A 21,583-nucleotide genomic window follows, 5' to 3' on the forward strand; every position below is an offset into this window, starting at 1 on the left:
CCAGCCTCCTTCTCTCCCCACCGCCCCGGGGGATGGAGAGGATGCAGGCTCCACTCCAAACAGAGGCCCCTGCCCTCTGTTCATCCCGAGGCTGGAACCCACGCTAGGGGCTGGACCAGCAGTTCTCGCCCTCCTTGATGTCCCCAAACACCCACTACCCAGGTTCAGCCAGCGAGCTCCCCAGCCCCTGGTCCCCCCGATTTCAGCTCTCTGAGCAGAACCCAAGCAGAAGTGTCCTAGGTTCCCCACCACCTTCATCTCCACCTCCAAGAGGAAGCTGAGCCCAAGGCCTGCTCAAGAGGGTAGCCCCAAGGTGGCCTTGGTGTGACCCATGCCCTATCAGGACCACCCGGAAGGCTCACCTTCAGCAGAAACGCCCGGCAGCCACCACTCCCGCCACCAGGCCCCGTGGTGGCCTCCCTGCCTCTGTTCCCTCACAGCTCTGACCCCACGTGCACACAGACCTAAGCCCCCCTACCCTTCCTATACCCAGCACAGCCTCCCATCCTCCTGCACACCTGCCCCACGGGAGCTAATTCCAGCCCTGAGTCCAGATTAGAACTGCCAGGACAGTCTGGTGAGGTCAGTAGGGGCCAGTGTCCCGGTGGAGAGGTAATTACAGGCCCCTCTGCCAAGGAGGGAAGGAGGCCTTTCTCCTGCCCTAGAGGTGCCGAGGCAGCGGCTCTTCCTCTAAAAGCAGCCGAGCTGGGGGAAGAAACAGGAAGAGGCAAGCAGAGAGGGAGGGTGGAGGCGGCAAGAGAGGGCAGCGTCTTAGGCCAGACATGGTGGGCTTTGGCGCCAAACAACCTGCTCTAACGCTGACCGTCAACACGGCACCTAACCTCTCTGCGCTCAGTCTCCTCCTCTGTAGAATGGGAGCATACAGTCGCCACGTAAGGCAGACCCGCTCACACGAGCTCTGGCAGATGGCACTGTATGCATCTCACGGAATCCCCACCACAGCCTCCTGAGGTGGTGCTGACGCTGTAACGCCGAGGACAGCAGCTCAGAGGGGCTAACTAACTTGTCCGAGGTCACGGTTGCAAGGCAGCAGGGGCCGAGCCACAGCGGGAAGCCAGTAGGGCACAACAGTGGGCAGGCGTGTAGCACCCAGGTGACGCTGGCCTGGGGGACGCAGGCAGGGAGCAGGGGCTCAGCCCAGCACCCGCCCTGCTGTGTCCCCAGGCGCCTCGTCTCCTCCCTCCCCCGCCTCACCCATCCACTCACTGCCTGCTGAGCGCGGAGGCCGTGCTGGGAACCCAGAGCTGAACGAGACACGATCTCAGGCACAGGGAAGCGTCCTGTACAGTGAGATGAGAACTCTGCCCGCTCAACCCTGCCCGCCTGTCCCTGGGCCCGGGGAAGACGCACAGGGCGGTCCCGGCCCCCGCCCCCGCCCTCACCTCCCGCATCCAGGTGCTGAAGGGCCTCTGCCAGGAGCCAGCCTTCTCCAGGTGGAGGTACGCGTTGAAGAGCACCAGGCAGACGTAGCGTTCCAGGTACTGCAGGCTCCGCAGCTGCAGCCTCCGGGCCTCCCGCTCTGACTTGGCCGCTTTCGCCTAGAGGACAGACGGCACGGGGCGGGAGTCAGAGTGGGTGCTCACCCCCAGCCGGGGATACTCCACACACGCTCTACACACATACACCCGACTCACACACTCACAGACTCTCACAATCGTACACAGCCCCCCCACACACACACATATACACACTCACACACACCTCACACACATGCCCTCGGTCACACACACCCCACACACAACACAGTCACATACACACACACACACTGCATACACACACTCCACACTCACACACAAACCATACACACACACGCCGACATACTTACACACATACAGACACACTCCCACACAACACACACACTCTCCAAGGCTGGGGACAGACACAGAAAGACCACAGAAGCAGGGTCAGCAACAGGGACGGGAGCTCAGGGAGGGACAGGCTGGGATGGAGGGTGGGGCATCGGTCTTTTGAACGGCAATCCTGAGCACCTTCTAGGAGAACAGGCCATGCTAGGGAGGGAAGGAACAGCCGAGTGACTAAAGGTAGCTTCCCAGAGAGCACAGGATGCAGCTGGGCCTTGAGGGCCTGCGTGGACTCGGATAAAGACAGTGAACACCAGACGGGGCGGCCAGAGGTGAGGATGGTGCCCAGCAGGTAGGGGGACCGGGAAGGGGCTGGCCTGGCTGGAACAAGGGTGTGAAGGGACAAGACGGGAACTGGGTTGGCCCCCAACTGTGGAAGCCACCCTGGCGCCAAGAAGTCTACCCTCTAAGCCAGCTTCCCAACCCTGGCGTGCAGATGCCTGGGCCCCACCCCAGACCAATCAGACGGGAACCTCCAGGGGGTGGGCCTGGGCACAGGGACAGTGAAAAGTCCCCGGGGCCATTCTAGGGAGCCAGGGTTGAGCTCTGTGGCTTTCGCACCGGGGAGCCACTGAAGCTTTGAGAATAGGAGGGACCTGTTAACGGAAGACTCGCGGGAGACTAACGCTCAGAAGGAAGAGGCCTTACATGGGGTCCCCTCCAGGTCCTCCTCCGTGTCGGGCCCAGTGGGAAGGCGGGGGGACAAGGCCCAGGACACACAGAGCCAGCTCTCCCCCTGCCGGGTGGCTGCCACCATATCTGAGCGTGCTCCTCCAACCCACCGCAGAGGGACCGTCACCCTAGCGGGGAGCCCGGGGAACTGAACGCCACACCTCACCTTGCACTTGCACCCTCCCCCTGCTCACCCACACCACCCCCACCCTGGCCTCCAGCCAGAGCCCACGGCAGCTCTCTCTGCTCCAAGAAGAGGATGTGGCACAGCGGCCATACCTTCAGGCAGCGGGAACACCCGGGGGAGGGACAGCCAGCCCCCGGGCCTCTGGGAACCAGGAAGGGCAGCCTCCCAACAACTGGGCCACAGCTGGAAGCCCTCCCACGTAGGCACACGTCAGCCTACACGAGTCTCCTCCAGGCCGCTTCAGGAAGGTTCCTGGGTAGGCCCCCGCCCCAGACACGACACGACCCACAGCCCTAAGAACCGCGAGCTGGAGCCGGCTTGCTTGTGGGACCTGGAGTCCCGCACCTCCCACTTCTGCCTCGGGTGACTCAGCCTCTGAGGCCTCTGCCGTCTTTGCCCCCAGGGTCGTGGGAGTGGGCGGTTGGCCCACCACCCCGTCCAGAAGGAGCTCTGGAACCTTGGGGACAGCGAACAGGGCCCAGCTGGGGCAAGGGGACCGCAGCCAGGGCCTTACTCCCTGGGAGACAAGACTGGGCTCTGGTCCCAGCTCTGCCATTTAAACTCTCAGCCCCACGTTGCTGGAGGTCACATCGCTCAGTAAAGTATGGCATGAGGAAGCACCTATAAACCCTGGGGGGCCACACGGGTCCAGCCATTCACAGAACGGGGGCCACAGCCATGGCACAAAGGTGGGGCACACACAGGCCCTGCCCGCAGACACTCGTGGTCTGGGGGAGACAGGGGACAACTGCCAAGCACCCAGTGCAGCCGGACCACGGGATCGAGGCAAGGCAGGTAGTGGACGAGGGAGGGCCTCCAAGACGAGGAGGATTTGAGGTGCCCTGAGAGGGGGAGGAAAGGGTCAAAGAGTGAGGCAGAGGGGGAGGGGTTTGTAGCAGCAGGGGGCCCAGAGCCAGGCAAGCCCTGACCCTACAGACAAAGGGGCCAGCGAGGGCTTCTAGATGTGAGGGTAGGAATGGCCCCAAGGCCACGGGTGCGGGAAGTTGACTGGGGCCGGTAGGGGCAGGACGTCTACTGTTTTAAGGATGGCTCAACCAACCAACTGCTCAAAGAAAAGCAGTTTTGCTTAGAAATTAGGCAGTGGACCAAAAAAAAAAAAAGAAGATTTTACCTAAATACAAACTGCGGCCAATACAGCATGACTCTGCCTGTCTCTAAGGGTGACTATTTCATGCCGCGCGGCGCTGGGCATTCACCACCCGATCCCTTACGCTGCTCCCCAGTCTCCATCCAAAGGCTGGGAGCCTAGTTAAACACATTTTCTTAGAAAGAAGGAAAGGAATTCACCCACAGTGCCACCAGGCAGAGTCATTTTAAACTACTTTCAAGAGCTCAGAAGTAACTTCCTGTTGGGTGTGAAGAGGCCTCAGCTCGGGACTTGGCCCCGGGCGCAGAGCCGCGGCGGCTCTATCCTCTTGGTGCCCCTGCTCCAGAGGGGACAGAAGCCTGCTGCCCCCAGAGATTCCAGCAAGGATTCTGAGGAACACCTTGGGTGGAGAGGTCAAGTGATTCCTTCCGAGACCCTACTGGCAAGGTAGGGTGGAATTATCTCTAAATTCAGACCACTGGGTCAAGGTGACGCCGGACACCCACCGGAAGGTTCCGTGGGCGCTTCCTGCCCGACCGTAGTCCATGATTTGAGACAATGACCCATCTTCCTAGCAAAGCCCTGGTTTCCTTAAAGTCACCCCAGGTTGGCACTGTCTGGGGAAGAGGACAGGCCAGCCACCTCCAGTAGATAAAAATAGTGGAGCTGTTTTTAGATGGCCTGGCAGGCCAGGCTGTCATTAGCTGTGGTGGAGCGGACAGGGCTTCCTCGTCCACTGGGGGCTAAGCGCTAAAACAGACGGGGCCCAGGGAAAGTGGCCAGGGCCCTGGGTTCATCAGGCCTCTCAAGCTTCCTGTCTGCCCAGCATCAACGCGGGCCCCGAGGTGCGCTGCTCCTTGCTGGGCCACATGGGAGAGGCCCGTGGAGGCAGGGCTGGAAAGCCTCCCCGGGTGTGCCCAGGCCCCCTGCATGCAGGTGCCAGGCCGAGCACAACGCACGCAGATCTGATGAGGAGATTCTAATATGCCCTCCAGCAAACCCATGAAGCAAGAGGGACACTTCATGGTGCAGACGGGGCTCAGCAAGGTCACAGAGCTCCAAGCTGGGACATGAACTCCAAAACCCCAGCTCTCCTAACACCCTAGGCCTTTCCACCACAGTCAAGTCCAAGTGCTCCCTGCCTCACTCTTGCTTCCGTACCTTTACCCTCTCTCTTCCTCCTGCCTGGAATGCCCTCCCCTCCGCCGGGGCTGGCCGCATTCAGCTGTCCCTCCAGGCCCTGGACAAGCCACTGCCTCCCGAGGCTCTGAAGCATCCAGCCCCACCGCGCGCTTCCCAGCCTCCTCTGCTCTGCACCAGTTCACTAACTACTGCATTACGTTCCATCGCGAAGGCTTCTAATTGCTTCTCCAAGGCATGACTGGCCTCCTCAAGACAGCGATATGCCGGGGCGGCAGGCACCAGATTACAGCCAGGTTTCCATCTCCACCTCCCTCCCGCTGCCCTGAGCGTCTGACTAGGACCCAGCGTGCAGAGGGTGCTCAGCTGGTCAACGGGCACTCACTCCCTGGGTCATGTCGCCCTTTCAGTGTCATACTCTCAGTGTCATCTAGGACTGAGCTTCCAGATTCCCTGGGGACCCCCACGTGTGCACCTGTGCCGGGGGCTCCGGACTCAGACGTGTAACCACTGCTCAAGAGCTCCACGTGGACAAGGTTCGGGCTCCTCAAATTCCACAGCACACTCCACACGGGCCTCGGGACCGCTCCCCAAACCTGCCCTGCCCACAAGCTCGCCATCTCACAGGCGACTCCTGCTGCTAAGGCCCAAACCGACATCCCTCCTCCACTTCTCCCTTTCTCAGCCCCACATCCAGCCAATCAGGGAATCCTGTCAACTCTATGTCAACACACCCCCAGAAGCTGCCCCCTCTCACGCCCCAGTCAAGCCACCTCATCTCAGTGACGGCATCTGACTGGCCTCCCTGCCACCGCCCTCAACCCCGCCCCTGCTGTCTATTCCCCGTGCGGCACCAGAGTGACCCTGCAGTCATTACTGGAACCTCCCTGCTGCCCTCTCCCCACCCGCTCCCCAGGAACAAGCATGGCCTGGCGACCACCGCCCTCCAGCTGAGGCGGGGTCCAGACTGGGCGGGCGGCCCAAAGCCCTCAAAGATGGTCAGTTTCTAAGGGGCAGGGCCCCAGAGCTCAGACCCCACCCTTCTTCTCAAAATTGAACGCCACCCCTCTCCTTGGGGGCTTTGCATGAGTCCCTGCAGACTCCATCCTCAGGCCTGCGTGGGCTTGAAGGGCCTCACGCCCAAGGATGCTTTCCACGCCTAGTCTCCAGAAGGGAGAAAGAGGCCCTTGCCCCAGAGGCGGGTAACTGATTTTCCAAAGATGTCATATTTTGATCAGCACTTTCAAAGCATGAAGGGGCTAAACCTGGCACCATGTGCTTCTCTGATGTTCGTTCAACAAACACCAGTCACCCTTAGACCAGGTTCTGGGATTCAGTGCTGACCAGACACGGTCCTGGCCTCAGGATCCCACTGTCCCTACACATAACCAAGGTAGTCAGCCTGGTGTCCCGGCCACTGTACACCCCACTCCCACCTCACCGGTACCCAGGCAGGTGCTCACCGCCACCCCTCAAGGCAGGTGGGGCAGCAGTAGTGACCCCGGGTGACAGATGGAAAAGCAGAGGCCCAGGCAGGTCAAAGTGATTTGCCCAAGGTTGTGCCAGAAGTTACTAGCAGAGCCTGGGCTAGAACCAGGGTTTCCGACCCCCTCCCAGGGCTCTTCTGGTTGCTTGGAGAAGAGCGCCCTCTCCTGGAGACCAACGATGTGGACAAAGAACCAAAAGATACAGTGGTGGTAGAAGGGGCGGCCTTCCTATTTAATCACACAATGACTTACGCAACTGTCCGCTTTCCATCCGCTCACAGGCAGACATCTGTGAAGCCCTACTTGTGCCAGGCAGGGTCTGAGTCAGGGTTTCAGGGATGAGCCCTTGTACGTGGAACAGAGATGAGCAGCAGAAAGAGGCACCTTTAGTGACAACCACGAACTTGACAATGACAGCAATGAGCACAGAGGCAGGGTCTCAGGAGACGGAGAGGGTGCGGGGGAGAGGGGGGAGGCAGGGAGGGGTGGGGTTGAGATCTGAACCCCTCCCAAACCACTGAAAATCCCAAGCCTGATGGCGCACATTCAGAAACCACGCCTGGCACCCTGTCAGTGTTCCCCTGACGGATGCCGTTGAACAAACCAGCATAGTCACCCGGAGGGTGGAAGTGGTTCCAGCTCAGCCGTCTGATGGGAACGAAGGGAAAGCAAGGGAGGTCTCAACTACTGAGAACATGAGCCTACTCACACACTCACACACTCTCACACTCACACTTACACACACAGACCCACACCCACACACTCCATCTGAATGAAAGCTGCTCACCAATCCACTGGCTCTATTTTGGCCTGGTGTGAAAGAGCCTTGGGAAGCAACCCTTTCCTTCCATCATATTTTACGCGACAGTTCACAGCATTCCAGGGTTGCTCTAATTGCAGGGCCTGAGACACTTTACCTACCAGGATGAGGTCTCCAGGGAACAACTTTGGCCATGCCGGAGTCTTGGAGAGACAGAGAGAGACCGACTTGGGGCTCAGGGCCAGAGCTCTCTCTCTCTACATTTCTCTTAAGAAATACTCTTCGGGACTTCCCTGGTGGTGCAGTGGTTAAGAATCTACCTCCCAATGCAGGGGACACGTGTTCAATCCCTGCACCGGGAAGATCCCACATGCCGCAGAGCAACTAAGCCCGTGCGCCACAACTACTGAGCCTGTGCTCTAGAGCCCGCGAGCCACAACTACTGAGACTGCGTGCCACAACTACTGAAGCCCGTGCTCCTAGCGGGAGCACCTAGAGCCCGTGCTCCACAACAAGAGAAGCCACCACGGTGAGAAGCCCGCGCACTGCAATGAAGAGTAGCCCCCACTCGCTGCAACTAGAGAAAGCCCGCACAGCAAAGAAGACCCAATGCAGCCAAAAATAAATAAATAAATAAATTTATTTTAAAAGAAGAAATAATCTTCGCCCTTGCGGTGCTGAGCTGGATCTCTCTGACCTCTTAGCAACTCTGCACCAACCCAGGGCAGTGCAACCAGGAAGGGCTGGTGGCTTCCTTGCCAGCCCTTTTTTTTCTGCCACAAGAGAACTGTCCCCTGGGTCATGGCCATCACAGTGAAGGAAAGGAATGCAGGCCAAGGAGTTAGGAGACTGGTGCTAACCCTGCCTCCAGCTGGTCACAAAACTTCATTAGGCCTCAGTGTCTTCCTCAGGAAAATGGGTCTAATAAAACACACCCTCACCTCCTCACCAGCTGCTCTGAGGATCAGAGGAAAGAGAGGGAAGTTCTTAGAAAACTCAAAAAGCGCGGCTCAAAGTTAAAGCATCACAGTCTATAAAATAAATCTCGATTTGAGACCAAAGGACGTTTTACTTCTCTCCGTGTGGTACCTTCACCTCAGATTTTCCTCAAACTCCTCCGAAGGGACAGACGGGAGACACATCAGACTGTCTCAAACACAGAACTAACACAGAATTAATGTCACTAGCCAAGGCTAAGGAAAAATGCCCTTGGCATTAATGATTCTAACAGGACTTCCTTCAGGAGCCCTGACCTTGGTTTCTGTCACAAATATTTTCCCTTTCCAGGCCCAGCAAGAAACACACTCATTCACCCGATGGTGTCACCCCTGTGGGCTGGGGGCCCCCTGGATTCTCCTCAGTCGGGGGCCCAGTCTTCTCACCTCTATTCCAAACTCATGGAGTGGCTTAGTTCAAAGGATTTTCTCTTTCTTTTTTCCTATTGAGGCATTTTTAAAAATACCCTGAGCACTGTGGCCCCCTCACACACATGGGGTGATCAGGCCCTGAGCCAAACTCACTGCCTCTATAGGAATGGAGGAGGCATCATGGGCTGCAGCCCCCAGAGGCCAGGCGGCCTGAGACAGGCCTCGGCAAAGAGAGGCGTCCAGACTGCTACACCGGGGAAGGTCTGTCTCCACGGAAAATGTGTGCGCAGGTTTGGCCCCATGCCCTTCTACAGCCAAGACCCAAGTGTGGGATGTCTTCTTGTCCGCTGGGCTCCTCCCCTTACTTAGGCGGGGAATACAAGGACAAGGACCATGGCTTCCAGGCCTTATGCTTTCCCCCAGTGGGGCTGCAGATGGGCAAGGGAGGTGAAACTGCCCCCTCTTCCCTGGGCGGCAGTGTGGTACAGTGGAGAGGGTCTGATCTGGGAGTCGGGGGCTGGAGTCGTGCTCTCCTCCTGCCATCATCTACCAGCTGTGTGCCCTCGGACAAGCCCAGGGCCTCCCTTCCTCAAATGGAGGCAACGTTACAAGCTGACTTGGTCAGGCACAGGCACACAGGGAGGACCGAGCCAGACTGTGGATGTGAAAATGTATACAGTCGGCCTGGCGTGGGCCCCTCCCAGGCTGGTTCTGAGCCTGGCGTGGACACCACCCAGGCCCCATGTGTCCTTGGCCCCCTGGCCTCCAGCGACTCCCAGCCTCCCCTCATGAGCCCCTCCCTCTGCCCTCTCCCGGCCCACCCCACCCAGTCACCCCCAGGCCCTCACCACAGACTCCAGTGCCATCCGAGTCTGGAGGAACGTTAGGGCTTACTGAGTACCTCCACTCGGCTACAGAGAAGTGTCTCCCAAACCTCCCCTGGGGACGGGTAAATCCAAGGGCCTGCCTTCCTGCCCTCACTGCATCTCGGGGACGGCTCTTTCTGGAAGTACAGCAGTTAATTAATGCAGAGGGAACGAGGGAGCCGGTGTATCAGCATTTTGCAAACCCCCAAGGAAATAAGGAATCCAGGGGATGACCGCCAGCAGCCGCCAGGTCACAGCAGAGGCCACAGGACCTTCCAGGCCCCCGCGGCAGCACACGGCACCACCCGCGACTGTACCGGCCAAATACCCAGCCAAGTCCGATCACGCCTCTGCGCTACCCATTGACAGGAAGCACGGGAACTGCGACACAGGCTCAACTAAACCCACAGGTGCAATCGGCAAGCTCCAGACTGTGGGACGCCCGGGAAGATAACCTGGTTACCTCGTCACGCTCACTTCAGGGGAGGAAAGGAGGAGAAATGTTCTAGATTCATTGAGACGTAAGGGCCTCATGAGCCAAATGCCACCCGTGGATCTTGTTTGGGCCCTGCTCCAACTGCAGAAATACATCGTGAGATCAGTAAGAAAATCTAACACTGACTAGGTATTGGAGGATGAGAAATCACAGTCGTTTTAGGTGTGATAATGGCGTTATGATGGTCTTTTTTTTTTTTTTTTTTTTTGGCCACGCCGCAGCTTGCGGGATCTTAGTTGCCCAACCAGGGATCGAACCCGTGACCCCTGCAGTGGAAGCACAGCGTCCTAACTCCTGGACCACCAGGGAAGTCCCTATGATGGTCTTTTTTAAAAGATCCCTTCTTTGATGGATATGCTGAAATATTTATAGAGGAAGTAATATGAGGTCTGGGACTTGTTTCAAAATAATCCAGTTGGGGTAGTGGGTGGCACTGGTAGGGCTTCAGATGAAATAAGACTGGCCCTGATTCCTGAAGCTGGGAGGTGGCCACACAAGGGTCTGTGAAAATTATTCTCCCTACTTTGAATTGTTCTGTTTGAAATTTTCCAAAATAATTTAAAAAAATAAGTTCCTATTTTTCAACTCAGTCAATAATCCTACTTCTAAGAATCAGCCTCAGAAACAAGCCACATGGATGGCAGAGCAGCATGTGCTGTGAGGCTCACGGTACCATCACCAGCCCAGAGAACAACAGGAAGTAATCTCACGGGCCACCTCCACAGGAAGAGCAGGCGATGCCGCAGTACATCCACTCAACCAGGTATCATGCCGACATTACACAGGATGATGTAGAGGCTCTTCAACAGACAGGCTAAAGGGTCCACGAGCTCAAGCCATGTATTAATGAGCCTCTCCTCATTCTACTAGGATCTAAGCTCAGTGAAGCTTCACTCACGGCTCCATCCCCAGACACAGGACAGGCGCTCAGCAAGCATGTGCTGACGGAGCACATGCTTAAGTGGAAGAACGTCATCCAGGTGAATGAGCAGGCCAGCTTGTGTACACAGCGTGATCACCCCGTGAGAGGAAGTGAGCGCACAGGCACAAAGACCAGAAAGAGCAGCATGTGCTGTGAGGCTCACGGTACCATCACCGGCCCAGAGAACAACAGGAAGAGAAGGCAAAACTGAAACCGTCCCTGGGAGGCTGGGTAATGGGCTACTATCATTTCCAAAACCACAAACAAGCTGCAAAGAGTCCTCGTCGCTGTTGTGTGACTTCGCCGTGCAGACGGAGACTTACACACACTCTGAGCCCTCCTTTCTGCTCCACGACAGAGCAGCAACCCCCACGTTCTCCCGCTCTTCTCCACCAAGGGCCCTGAAATAGGTTTACAGCTGGCAGAAGTCACTCGCCAGGTTCCAGGAGCCGTTTTCTTAATTGCTTGTGATTAAGGTGTAAGCTGACTGCTGGACCTGGCGGGGCCAGGGAAGGGAAAGGCACTGTTTGGGGGATCTGGGGTGCAGGGCAGGAAGCTGAGGAGTGCGTGCTGCTGACAGTCTCAGAACCCCAAGGCTGTGGGATCCTGGGAGGAAAGCTTCTGATGGGCAGAATGTGGACAGGACCTGGAATGTTCCCAGGCAAATGGAGCCCACGTAGGCGATACACCCCCAACCTGAGCCTGGGCTGAGGTCCATTTCCATTCAGAGGTCCTGGGTGTCCAACCAGGCGAACGAGAGTCACTGCACATGCAGCACCTGGCCTGCTCTGAGCAGACAACTGCAGGCTCCACCGGAGAGCAGCCAGGGGCTTCCGGCTTGAAACCAGAGGGCAGGGGTCTAAATAAACAGCCAGGTACCAGGGGTGAGACATGGCTGCCAATTTCCAGAGGAGTCAGTCCGTCAGAGGGAAAGGGTAGAGGAAGCAGCTGCCTCTGGAGCCTCAGCAAGCCCACCACAGCCCACCAGGGCAACGTGGACTGAGACCTGGGGTCAAGGGCATCGTGGTCAGGGGAGGGGCTCGGGGCTGGGAGTGAGGATCTTTGCCTCTCATCCCTGATCTGCCATCAACTCACGTGGGGCCCTGGGCAGTCCGCTCTCCTGCTCATCTGTAAACAGAAAGGTCACATGCTCTCTAAGTCCCCTTGGCACTAAAATCTGAGAGTCTGTTCAGGGGGTTTGCAGCTAGGAAGAACATCACAGGGCACTGTGCCCTACAATGATCCTTGGGACCTCCCATTTTCGAACATTTACTGTGTCCTTCCCACACACAGCGCTGCGAGGAAGCACCATTAATCCAGCCTGTAGGCGCGGGGACAAAGGTAGTCGGAGAGGATGAAGATGGCCCTGTAGGAACCCAGCGCCTTCCAGCGCCCATATCCTCGTTCCTTCCACCAGTCAACCCAGGACAATCTAACCTGCTTCCTTCCCATCCACACGGGGATTGACAGTCATAATTAAATCCATTCCAGGGTCCACACACACACACCTAGCTGGCCAGATGCCCCTTCAAATCTGGAGGCAGCTGGGACCGCTCAGATCACCCTGACCTCAGGCAGGACAGGGGCTCTGGGTCCAGTCAGGCCTGGGCGAGTGTAGGGTGACCCTGAAGGAGGCATTCTGCCTTTCTGACTAAAGTAAACAGTGGCCTCGTCGCAATTCCCAAATCTAGGTCTATGACCAGTCTCACAACTCCGCAGGAATTTAGAAATATAAATCTTTTCAAGGACTGTCCTCTATTCTGAGAACACCCACCCTACTTTTCTGGTACTAAAATAACCTTTCTTTTCTAAAATGCCAACCATGTTAGATGGTAGTTGGGTTTTTTAAATTTTTGCTTCTTTACTTCCTTCCTTCCTTTAAAATGAACACATTTAACAAGGCTACATGTTGGCAACCCTTGAAAGATCCTTCCCTTTGTTAACACTGGTCTGTGAAACCTGGGCTAGGAATACGCTCTTTGGATTCTTTCTTTGTTCTCTAACAGCACCTCCAGGCTGGAAGGCGTCTATGATTAGACGACCTCTGAGATTAGTGTCCTTATAAGAAGAAATACCAGAGAGCCCCCTCCCTCCCTTCCCTTCTCTCCGTACACACAAAACACACACACACACACACACACACACAGAGGCCATGAGAGGACACAGTGAGAAGGCGGCTGTATATAAGCCAGGATGAGAGCCCTCACTAGAAACTCAATCAGCCAGAACCTTGATCTTGGACTTGCCAGCCTCCAGAACTGTGAGAAAATAAATTTCTGTTGGTTAAGCCACGCAGTCTGTGGTGGTCTGGTATGCCAGCCCAAGCTGACTAACACACTTGTGATACCCTCTCTCCCTCCCTAGGTTTTTGTCTCCCCGTGACAGGGTAACACTGTATGAGGCCAATATTACCCTGATGCCAAACCAAACACATCATAAGAAAAGAACTCTACAGATCAATAGCTTTTATGAATTTGATGCAAAAATCCTCCACAAACCAAACGTAGCAACATGTAAAGAAGATCGTACACCAAGACCAAGTAGGATTTATCCCAGGGATGCAAGCTTGGTTTAATTTCCAAAAATCAATTCCAACAATATACTATACCAACAGAATAAAGGGCAAAAACCAGAGAATCATCTCAATGGATAGAGAAAAAGCATTTGACAATATTTAACATCTCTTCATTAAAAAACACAATAAACCAAGAATGGAAGAGAACTTCCTCAAAGGATATCTGTGACAAACCCACAGCTGATATCACACTTAATGGTGAGAGACTGAAAGCTTTCCTCTTAAGATCAGGAACAAGACAAAGATGTCTGCTCTTGCCACTTCTAGTCGACATTGTACAGGAAGATTTTGCCAGGGCAATCAGACAAGAAAATCAAATAAAAGACATGCATATTGGAAAGACAAAAATAAAATATCTCTACTTGCAGATGACATGACCTTGTATACAGAAAATTCTACGGAATTCACTAAAAAAGTAAAAGTATTAGAACTAATAAACGAGTTCTACAAGGTTGCAAGATAGAAGACCCACATACAAATATCAGTTGTATTTCTATACAGTAGCAATGAACAAACTAAAAAAATAAAACTAAGAAATCAATTCCATTTATAATAGCATAAAAATAACAAAATACTTAGGAATAAATTTAATAAGACAAGTACAAAACTTACACTCCAGAAACTACAAAACATCATGTAAGAAATTAAAGAAGACCAATATAAATGGAAACATACCTCATTTCTTCATGGATCAGAAGAGTGACTATTGTTAAGATGGCAATCCCTGGGACCTCCCTGGTGGCAGAGTGGTTAAGAACCCTCCTGCCAATGCAGGGGACATGGGTTCGAGCCCTGGTCCGGGAAGATCCCACATGCCACGGAGCAACTAAGCCCATGCGCCACAACTACTGAGCCTGAGCTCTAGAGCCCACAAGCCACAACTACTGAAGCCCGCGTGCCTAGAGCCTGTGCTCCGCAACAAGAGAAGCCACTGCACCCAGACACGACCTCCTAGAAGGGCAGAAAGATGCACAGTCTCCCATGCAGGGAGTGAGGACTCCAGGCCCCATTTCACCCACAAAAGTTCTCAGTGACCAGCTAAGAAGCCACAGAATCATCTGGGCTACAGCTATAATGGATGGCTAAAGTCAAAAAGGACAACCACCAGGGACTTCCCTGGTGGTCCAGTGGTTAGGACTCTGCACTTTCACTGCCGAGGGTGTGGGTTCAATCCCTGGTCAGGGACCTAAGATCCCACAAGCCACGCAGCCTGGCCAAAAAAATAAATAAAAATTTTTAAAAAGGACAATCACCAGTGTTAGCGAGGATGTGGAGAAATTGGAATCTTCACACACTGCTGATGGGAATATAAAATGGCGCGGCCACTTTGGAAAACGGTCTGGCAGTTCCCCAAAAGATTAAACCTAAAGTTATAATATGACCCAGCAATTCCACTCCTGTGTATATTGAAAACACGTCCACACAAATACTTATACATGAATGCTCATAGCAGCTCTATATTCAAAATAGCGAGAAAACGGAAACAACCCAATGTCCGTTAACTGATGAAGAGATAAGCAAAATGTGATCTATCCACACAACAGAACAGTATTCAGTCATAAAAAGGAGTGAAATACTGATACACGCTACAATATAGATAAACCTCAAAAATACTATGCTAAGTAAAAGAAGCCAGTCACAAAGGTCCAAATATCGTATAATGCCATTTATATGAAACGTCCAGAATAGGCGAATCCCCAGAGACAGGAAGTAGGTCGGCGGTTGCCCAGGGCTTGGGGAGGGGGAAATGGGGAGCAACTACTAGTGGGTACAAGAGGTTTCTTTTTGGGATGATGAAAATGTTCTAAAGTTGATGTGGTAACGATGGTTACACAACTCTGTGAATATACTAAAAACCATTGCCTTGCACACTTTAAATAAGTGACTTGTGTGGTGTGTGAGTTACATCTCAATAAAGCTGCTATAAAAGGAGCGAGCAAGACGGCCAGACACTCCAGCGGCAGAACCCGCAGTGCGGGCCCCGCCCAGGGGCACCAGCATCATGTAGGAGCTTGCTAGACGCCCAGACCTACAGAATCAAAAGCCGGGGGGTGGGCCCAGCAATATGCGTTTTAACAAGTCCTCCAGGTGATCCTGAACCTCACTAAAGTTGGGGACCCCTGCTTAGAGTACGTGGTACTTAACCTTGACTGTACTTTGGAATCACCTAAGTTACTTTAAGGAAAACTCCATGCCCCGGCCCCCATAACAGACCAACTAAATCAGATTCTCTGCGGATGGAGCTCAGGCATGGCCTGTTTTAAAGCTCCGAGGTGAATTGACTGCGCAGTCAGGGTGAGAAGAACTGGATTAGAGGGTGTCTCAGGCCCCCCTCCTCTTCAGCTCTTTTGAGAGTTTGACCCTAGCTCGCTGGTGCCACCTGGTGGCCACATTGGGGAATGACTTTACATCTTGCTTCTGCCCCGGACCCTTATCCCTCCATCACCAACACCAGGAAGCCCAGGAATGGGGCTCAGGGATTCCCCTCCTCCCACTGCAGAGGTTAGCACCATCCTAGCCTTTGGAACGGAGATGAGGGGGCTGGCCTGGCGGGGAGGGGGCGAGAGTCCTCCGCTGGCTCTGCTTCCATTAAAACACCCCACACCCCAAAGGCAGCCAGAGCATCTACTGCTGAACATAGCCCCAACCACACCACCCTTCCCTCCCGCTGCCAGCAGAGTACAGCTAACTCACCCACCCAGCCTCATCTCTGACAACTTCCAACACAACTGTGTTCGCGGGCACCGAAGCACCTTCACTGCTTCTGAACTCGCTTCGCACCTTTCAGCCTCCTGGTCTTCGCCCAGGCGCTCCCTCCCGCCTGAAGTGCCTTCGCCTGGCTCTCATTACCTCGGGATTGTTCAAGGCCAGCTCTGTGGGACCCCTCCTCTCTTCCCAAGGCTCACGTCCCCATGATGCTCCCTGCTGCACCCTCGGTGTGCCCCACAGTGAACATCCACGGCTGCAGAGCTCAGAGGAGGGGAGGGCCTATCACCTTTGGCGGGGGCGGTCCCTAAATTGCCTAAAGGCAGTGAAGGGCTAGCAGGGCCGGAAGGAAGGGGCCGTGGAGAAGGGGACTCTGACAGAGTGTGGTCAGTGTGGGGAGAGGGCCTATGGGTGCTCTGAAGCAGGGCTAGGCATCCTTTTTCAACTACTTGGGTCTCCAGCTACAGAGAGAAATGGAAGCGTCAGTTCTCCGCCCTCTCAGGGTGTCCTGAAAGGAGGAGCTCAGGCTCTCAGTTCACTGCTGCCACCTGGTGGCAGAATACGAGACCACCATGAGTGACACCCACAGGCAACTCCAAAGGGGATATACAATGGAGCTGCTGGCCCTGGGGAAAATGAGCCCATCTTCCAAAGCTCAGCAAAGTCCATTTTCTGAAACTCCTTAACCCCTTTCCCCACCCCAAATTCGGCGGCCCTTCCAAGTGACCTCTGACCTTGGGCACAGCCTGACCCCAGATGGCCTGTCTCTAGCCCAACACCCTTTTTCCCAACCATGGTCTGATCGATGACCCTAAGCAAAGGTTGGCCTGGATCAGCCATTCACATGTGCCAGATGCAGGCTGCGCGTGGGGCTGGATTGGAGCTGCCTCTTCCCTGCAGGGGCCACAGGCAGAAGCTGACCTTGGGGACTGCTGCCCACAGCAGAGAGCACAAGGTCGGCACCCAGAGGGGTGCTCCCTCACTTCAGGCTCAGTCTCCTCGGCTTCCCCCACAGCTGCTCCCTCCCACTCCAGCACCCTCTTCTTCTCCAGCAGCCAAGCAAGTTCACTGGGCCAGAGAAGAACAAGAACAGGTCAGCGTGCTCCACACAGAGGCCAGAGGCCACAGAGTCTGATGCCCAGAGCGGCCCGGCGGGTTACATGGCCGCACCAGCTGGGCCCCATGTGACAGAGCACGGGGAACCACAGCCGACTGGAGGGCACATTTTTTCTAGATAGGCTAAAAATCTGAATGTTTATATGAAATCTGGACTTCTTTAGAAAACTTTGGGTTTGTATTATTGAATGCCCAGTCCCTCAGGCAGCATCAGCTGTGAAAACACTGAACGGCTTCCCCGTCGGATATTAAACAGCCACTCTCCAGGACCCATCTACCAACCTGCCTCTTGCCCAGGGTCCCCAGGGCCCCCAGGGCCCAGAAGCCGGAGAGTGAATGCCTGGCACCACAGGGATCTAGGACAGGGTGCTCCTCTGACCGGTCACATCCTTGACGGGTCCCAGAGCCGCAGCAGCTGCTAAATACCCTGAACCTCACCCCCCCACACACCCCACCGAGCGCTCTAGAGCGCAGCCGGGACGAGCCGGGGCTGGCCGTACTTCCATGTCAGGGATCACCTCCGCTTCCAGAAGGTAAAGAAGCGACCGAGAGCCCCTGCGGGTCCCGTGGGGCCCCCAGCCCTCACACCCACGGTGGCCGCCTCCTGGGCTGTGCACGTGGGGACGGCACCCGGGCCAGGGCCGAGGCTCACCTGGCGGTAGGTGCAGATGATGATCTCCCGCAGGTGGTAGTGCATGGGCGTCATGGTCTCACTGACCGTGTCCAGGGCCGCGTCCACCTCCTTCTTCACGCGGTGCCCATCAGGCAGCAGCTGCACCACCTTCATCACCACCTGGGACCAGAGGAGGGGAATGAGCAGAGAGAAGACCAAGGTGGGGGGGGGCCCCTCTAGCCCCGGCAACAGGTTCACCCACACCAAGGGCCGTACTGGGCTCAAGGCCCAGGCCCTGACCACTCCTTGCTTCTCAGATGGGGGCGGGGAACAAGGGCATTCCTCCGTATCTCGGAGGCCAGAGCTCCAGAGGTGCTTATTTTTTAAGCAGCAGGAACCTTGCTTCAAACGAAGCCTTATCCAGGACTCTAACCCATAAAACAGATAGCTGTCATGTAACTGGGGCTGGCGGGGCGAGGCGGGGATACAGGACAGGCCTAAGCTGGGGCCTCGCTGGCTCTCCCTCCACCTGGCAGCAGCCCCCAGACACCTCGGAAACACCCAGCTCTGGGGAACCCAGTGTGGACACCGCTCATCTGAAGTAAGCCCCCCTTTACTTGGGGAAACTGAGGCCCGTTAAGATCACTCCGCAGGGCAGGGCTTCTCCTCATAGTCACCCTCCCGACCATGCCCCTGCGGACCCCCCTCTGGATGTGCCTACCCTGCAACCCCTGCGCCAGCACCAACCCAAGCCTCCAGCACCTCCCACCCCCACTGCAGCAGGCCCTCCTTCTCCTCGCTGGCAGCCAGAGAGGCCATAGGAAAGTGTAAGTGTGAGCATGTCCTGTTTGTGTAATTCCTGGGATTCAGTCTCTTCCTGGCTCCCTGGCACTCAACATAAAAACCGAAAGCTTCCCCACGTCTACAAGGTCCCCCAGTGCCTGACCCCACCTGCCTCCCAGCCTCCCTCATAACCCACCCCCCCCAGGGCTCCAACGCCTTCCTGGAGCCTCCTCAGTCACCCCAACAGCCCGCTCGGTCCTTTCACAGCCCCGAAGTCGACGTCTACCTACTCATCCATCCCATCCGTGTCCCCACTTGTTCACGTCTGCTCCCCACCAGACAAGAAGCTCCCTAATCCCCGAGAGCAATAGCTTTTCCACCTAGGAGGTGCCCCGCAGACGATGCTAAAAGAAGAAGAGACCAAAACCCTACCCAGCTCAGCTCTTCTCTCAATCTGACCCATCTCCACAACTGGGCCCTAGCGGGATCGTGGCAGGCAGGGTGCTCCCTCACCCCTGCGTTTCTCAGAAGGAACTGGCCCAGGGCCAGCACGCCGGCAGCGGTGGAGCTACAGCCCAGTGGGAAAAGAGGAGCCATCACCTGGGAGGACCCTCGGCTAATCCGGCTCAGGCCACACCCAGATCCCAAGCTCTGGGTCGGACATCTCATTTGAGAGGAGTGTGGACCACAGGTAGGTCCCCAGGATGGCCCAGGGGCAGTTCCCCAGGCAGAGGGCTACAGCTTTTTCAAATGCAACAAACCAAACTCCTAGCCTCTCCCCCTAAATTGCTCCTCCCCTTGAATTCTTCATCTCCTCAGCTGTCACCAGCGCCAGCCAGAAACCTGAGGTCATCCTGGGTGTCTTCCCTCTTTGCCTCACAACCAATGGCCCCCAAGACCAGCCAATAGTGACTGGACTCCTGTTCACCAGGCGGCCCCCGCCTCACTCAGGCCCCAGGCTCTCCTCTCCACACCCTCCTCCACACACTGGCCTCCAGAATGAGAATCTGATCACGACCTCCCCTACTTCTCTGCTGGCCCCAAGGTTAAGGTCAAACACACAGTGTGGTCTTCCAGGGTCCTCACAGTCAGGGCCCCCACCTCAGCCCTGCCTCCTTCCATTCTGGCCAACTGCAGCCTTCCACAGGTCCTGCCCCTTCCAGACTCCCTCCTTTGCACGTTTGATCCCCTCTGCACACTATCCCTCCCCCCAGCCCCAGGAGACTCACTCATCTTTCTAAAATGCACTCAAATGTCACCTCCTCCACGAAGCCCTCTTGGGCTCCCCCAGCTGCACCTTTGGCGCTCAGAACCAATGTCTATTTCAGCACTCTTCACAGTCTATTGAATGTTCCCCACTGGACTGTGGGCTCCACAGGCCTGAATTACTTACAAAGGAAGCTGGTCTAGACATGAGCATGTCTTGGGGTGGCTAAGGATGGGGATACAGGGGCATCCTTGGGTCACATGATGTAACTTTAGAACACAGATTCAGAGGTCAACTACCTGGCTTGTGCCCTGACCCCATCACCTCTCTGACGTGGTTCTGGGGTGATGAGCTTGGCTCCCAGCACCTCAGTTTCCTCATCTATCAACTGGGAGTAGTAAGGGCACCTAACCTGTGAAGGGTGAAGAAGGGAGCACACACAGAGCTCCTGGCACAGGACTGGGTGTGAGTAGAGAGAGTTCTAACTATCACATCTGAGGGACCGACGTGTAGACTTGGAAATAAACCCTCGTGTATACGGTCAAATGATTTTTGCAAAACCATTCGATGGGGAAGGGACATTCTTTTCAACAAATGGTGCTGGGAAAACTGGATATCCACATGCAAAAGAATGAACTTGGACCCTTACCTTATACCATATACAAAAATTAATTCAGACAGAAAGATAGACAAGAACAAAAGGCAGAGGGCTGCGTTCCAGATGAAGGAACAAGATAAAACCCCAGAAAAACAACTAAATGAAGTAGAGATAGGCAACCTTCCAGAAAAAGTATTCAGAACAATGATAGTGAAGATGATCCAGGACCTCGGAAAAAGAACGGAGGCAAAGATCAAGAAGATGCAAGAAATGTTTAACAAAGACCTAGAAGAATTAAAGAACAAACAAACAGAGATGAAAATACAATAACTGAAATGAAAAATACACTAGAAGGAATCAATAGCAGAATAACTGAGGCAGAAGAACGGACAAGTGACCTGGAAGACAGAATGGTGGAATTCACTGCCGTGGAACAGAATAATGAAAAAAGAATCAAAAGAAATGAAGACAGCCTAAGAGACCTCTGGGACAACATTAAACGCAACAACATTCGCATTATAGGGGTCCCAGGAGGAGAAGAGAGAGAGAAAGGACCCGAGAAAATATCTGAAGAAATTATAGTCAAAAACATGGCTAACATGGGAAAGGAAATAGCCACCCAAATCCACAAAGCGCAGAGAGTCCCAGGCAGGATAAACCCAAGGAGAAACACACCGAGACACACAGTAGTAATCAAACTGACAAAAATTAAAGACAAAGAAAAATTATTGAAAGGAGCAAGGGAAAAAAGACAAATAACATACAAGGGAACTCCCATAAGGTTAACAGCTGATTTCTCAGCAGAAACTCTACAAGCCAGAAGGGAGTGGCATGACACATTTAAAGGGATGAAAGGGAAGAACCTACAACCAAGATTACTCTACCGGGCAAGGATCTCATTCAGATTCAATGGAGAAATCAAAAACTTTACAGATAAGCAAAAGCTAAGAGAATTCAGCACCACCACACCAGCTCTACAACAAATGCTAAAGGAACTTCTCTAAGTGGGAAACACGGAGAAGAAAAGGACCTACAAAAACAAACCCAATGGGCTTCCCTGGTGGCGCAGTGGTTGAGTGTCCGCCTGCTGATGCAGG

At 54.9% G+C, this 21,583-nt stretch overlaps 1 protein-coding gene across 6 annotated transcripts in view; it reads right to left on the reverse strand.

Annotated features, from left to right (window-relative positions):
- Positions 1-21,583, reverse strand: part of PALD1 (phosphatase domain containing paladin 1) — a 140,781-nt gene that overhangs the window by 59,558 nt on the left and 59,640 nt on the right. For 5 of the 6 annotated variants that reach the window (XM_060034850.1, XM_060034849.1, XM_060034847.1 and 2 more), the window contains exons 18-19: positions 17,938-18,078; positions 1,404-1,559 (exon numbers count right to left, since the gene is read on the reverse strand). In XM_060034850.1, coding sequence (XP_059890833.1) covers positions 1,404-1,559; positions 17,938-18,078 — 297 coding nt within the window. The remainder of the gene's footprint in view (positions 1-1,403; positions 1,560-17,937; positions 18,079-21,583) is intronic. The other variant, XM_060034851.1, reaches the window with a different exon arrangement.

The sequence above is a fragment of the Delphinus delphis genome, chromosome 16 (genome assembly GCF_949987515.2).
Source record: "Delphinus delphis chromosome 16, mDelDel1.2, whole genome shotgun sequence".
NCBI classification, from domain to species: domain Eukaryota; kingdom Metazoa; phylum Chordata; class Mammalia; order Artiodactyla; family Delphinidae; genus Delphinus; species Delphinus delphis.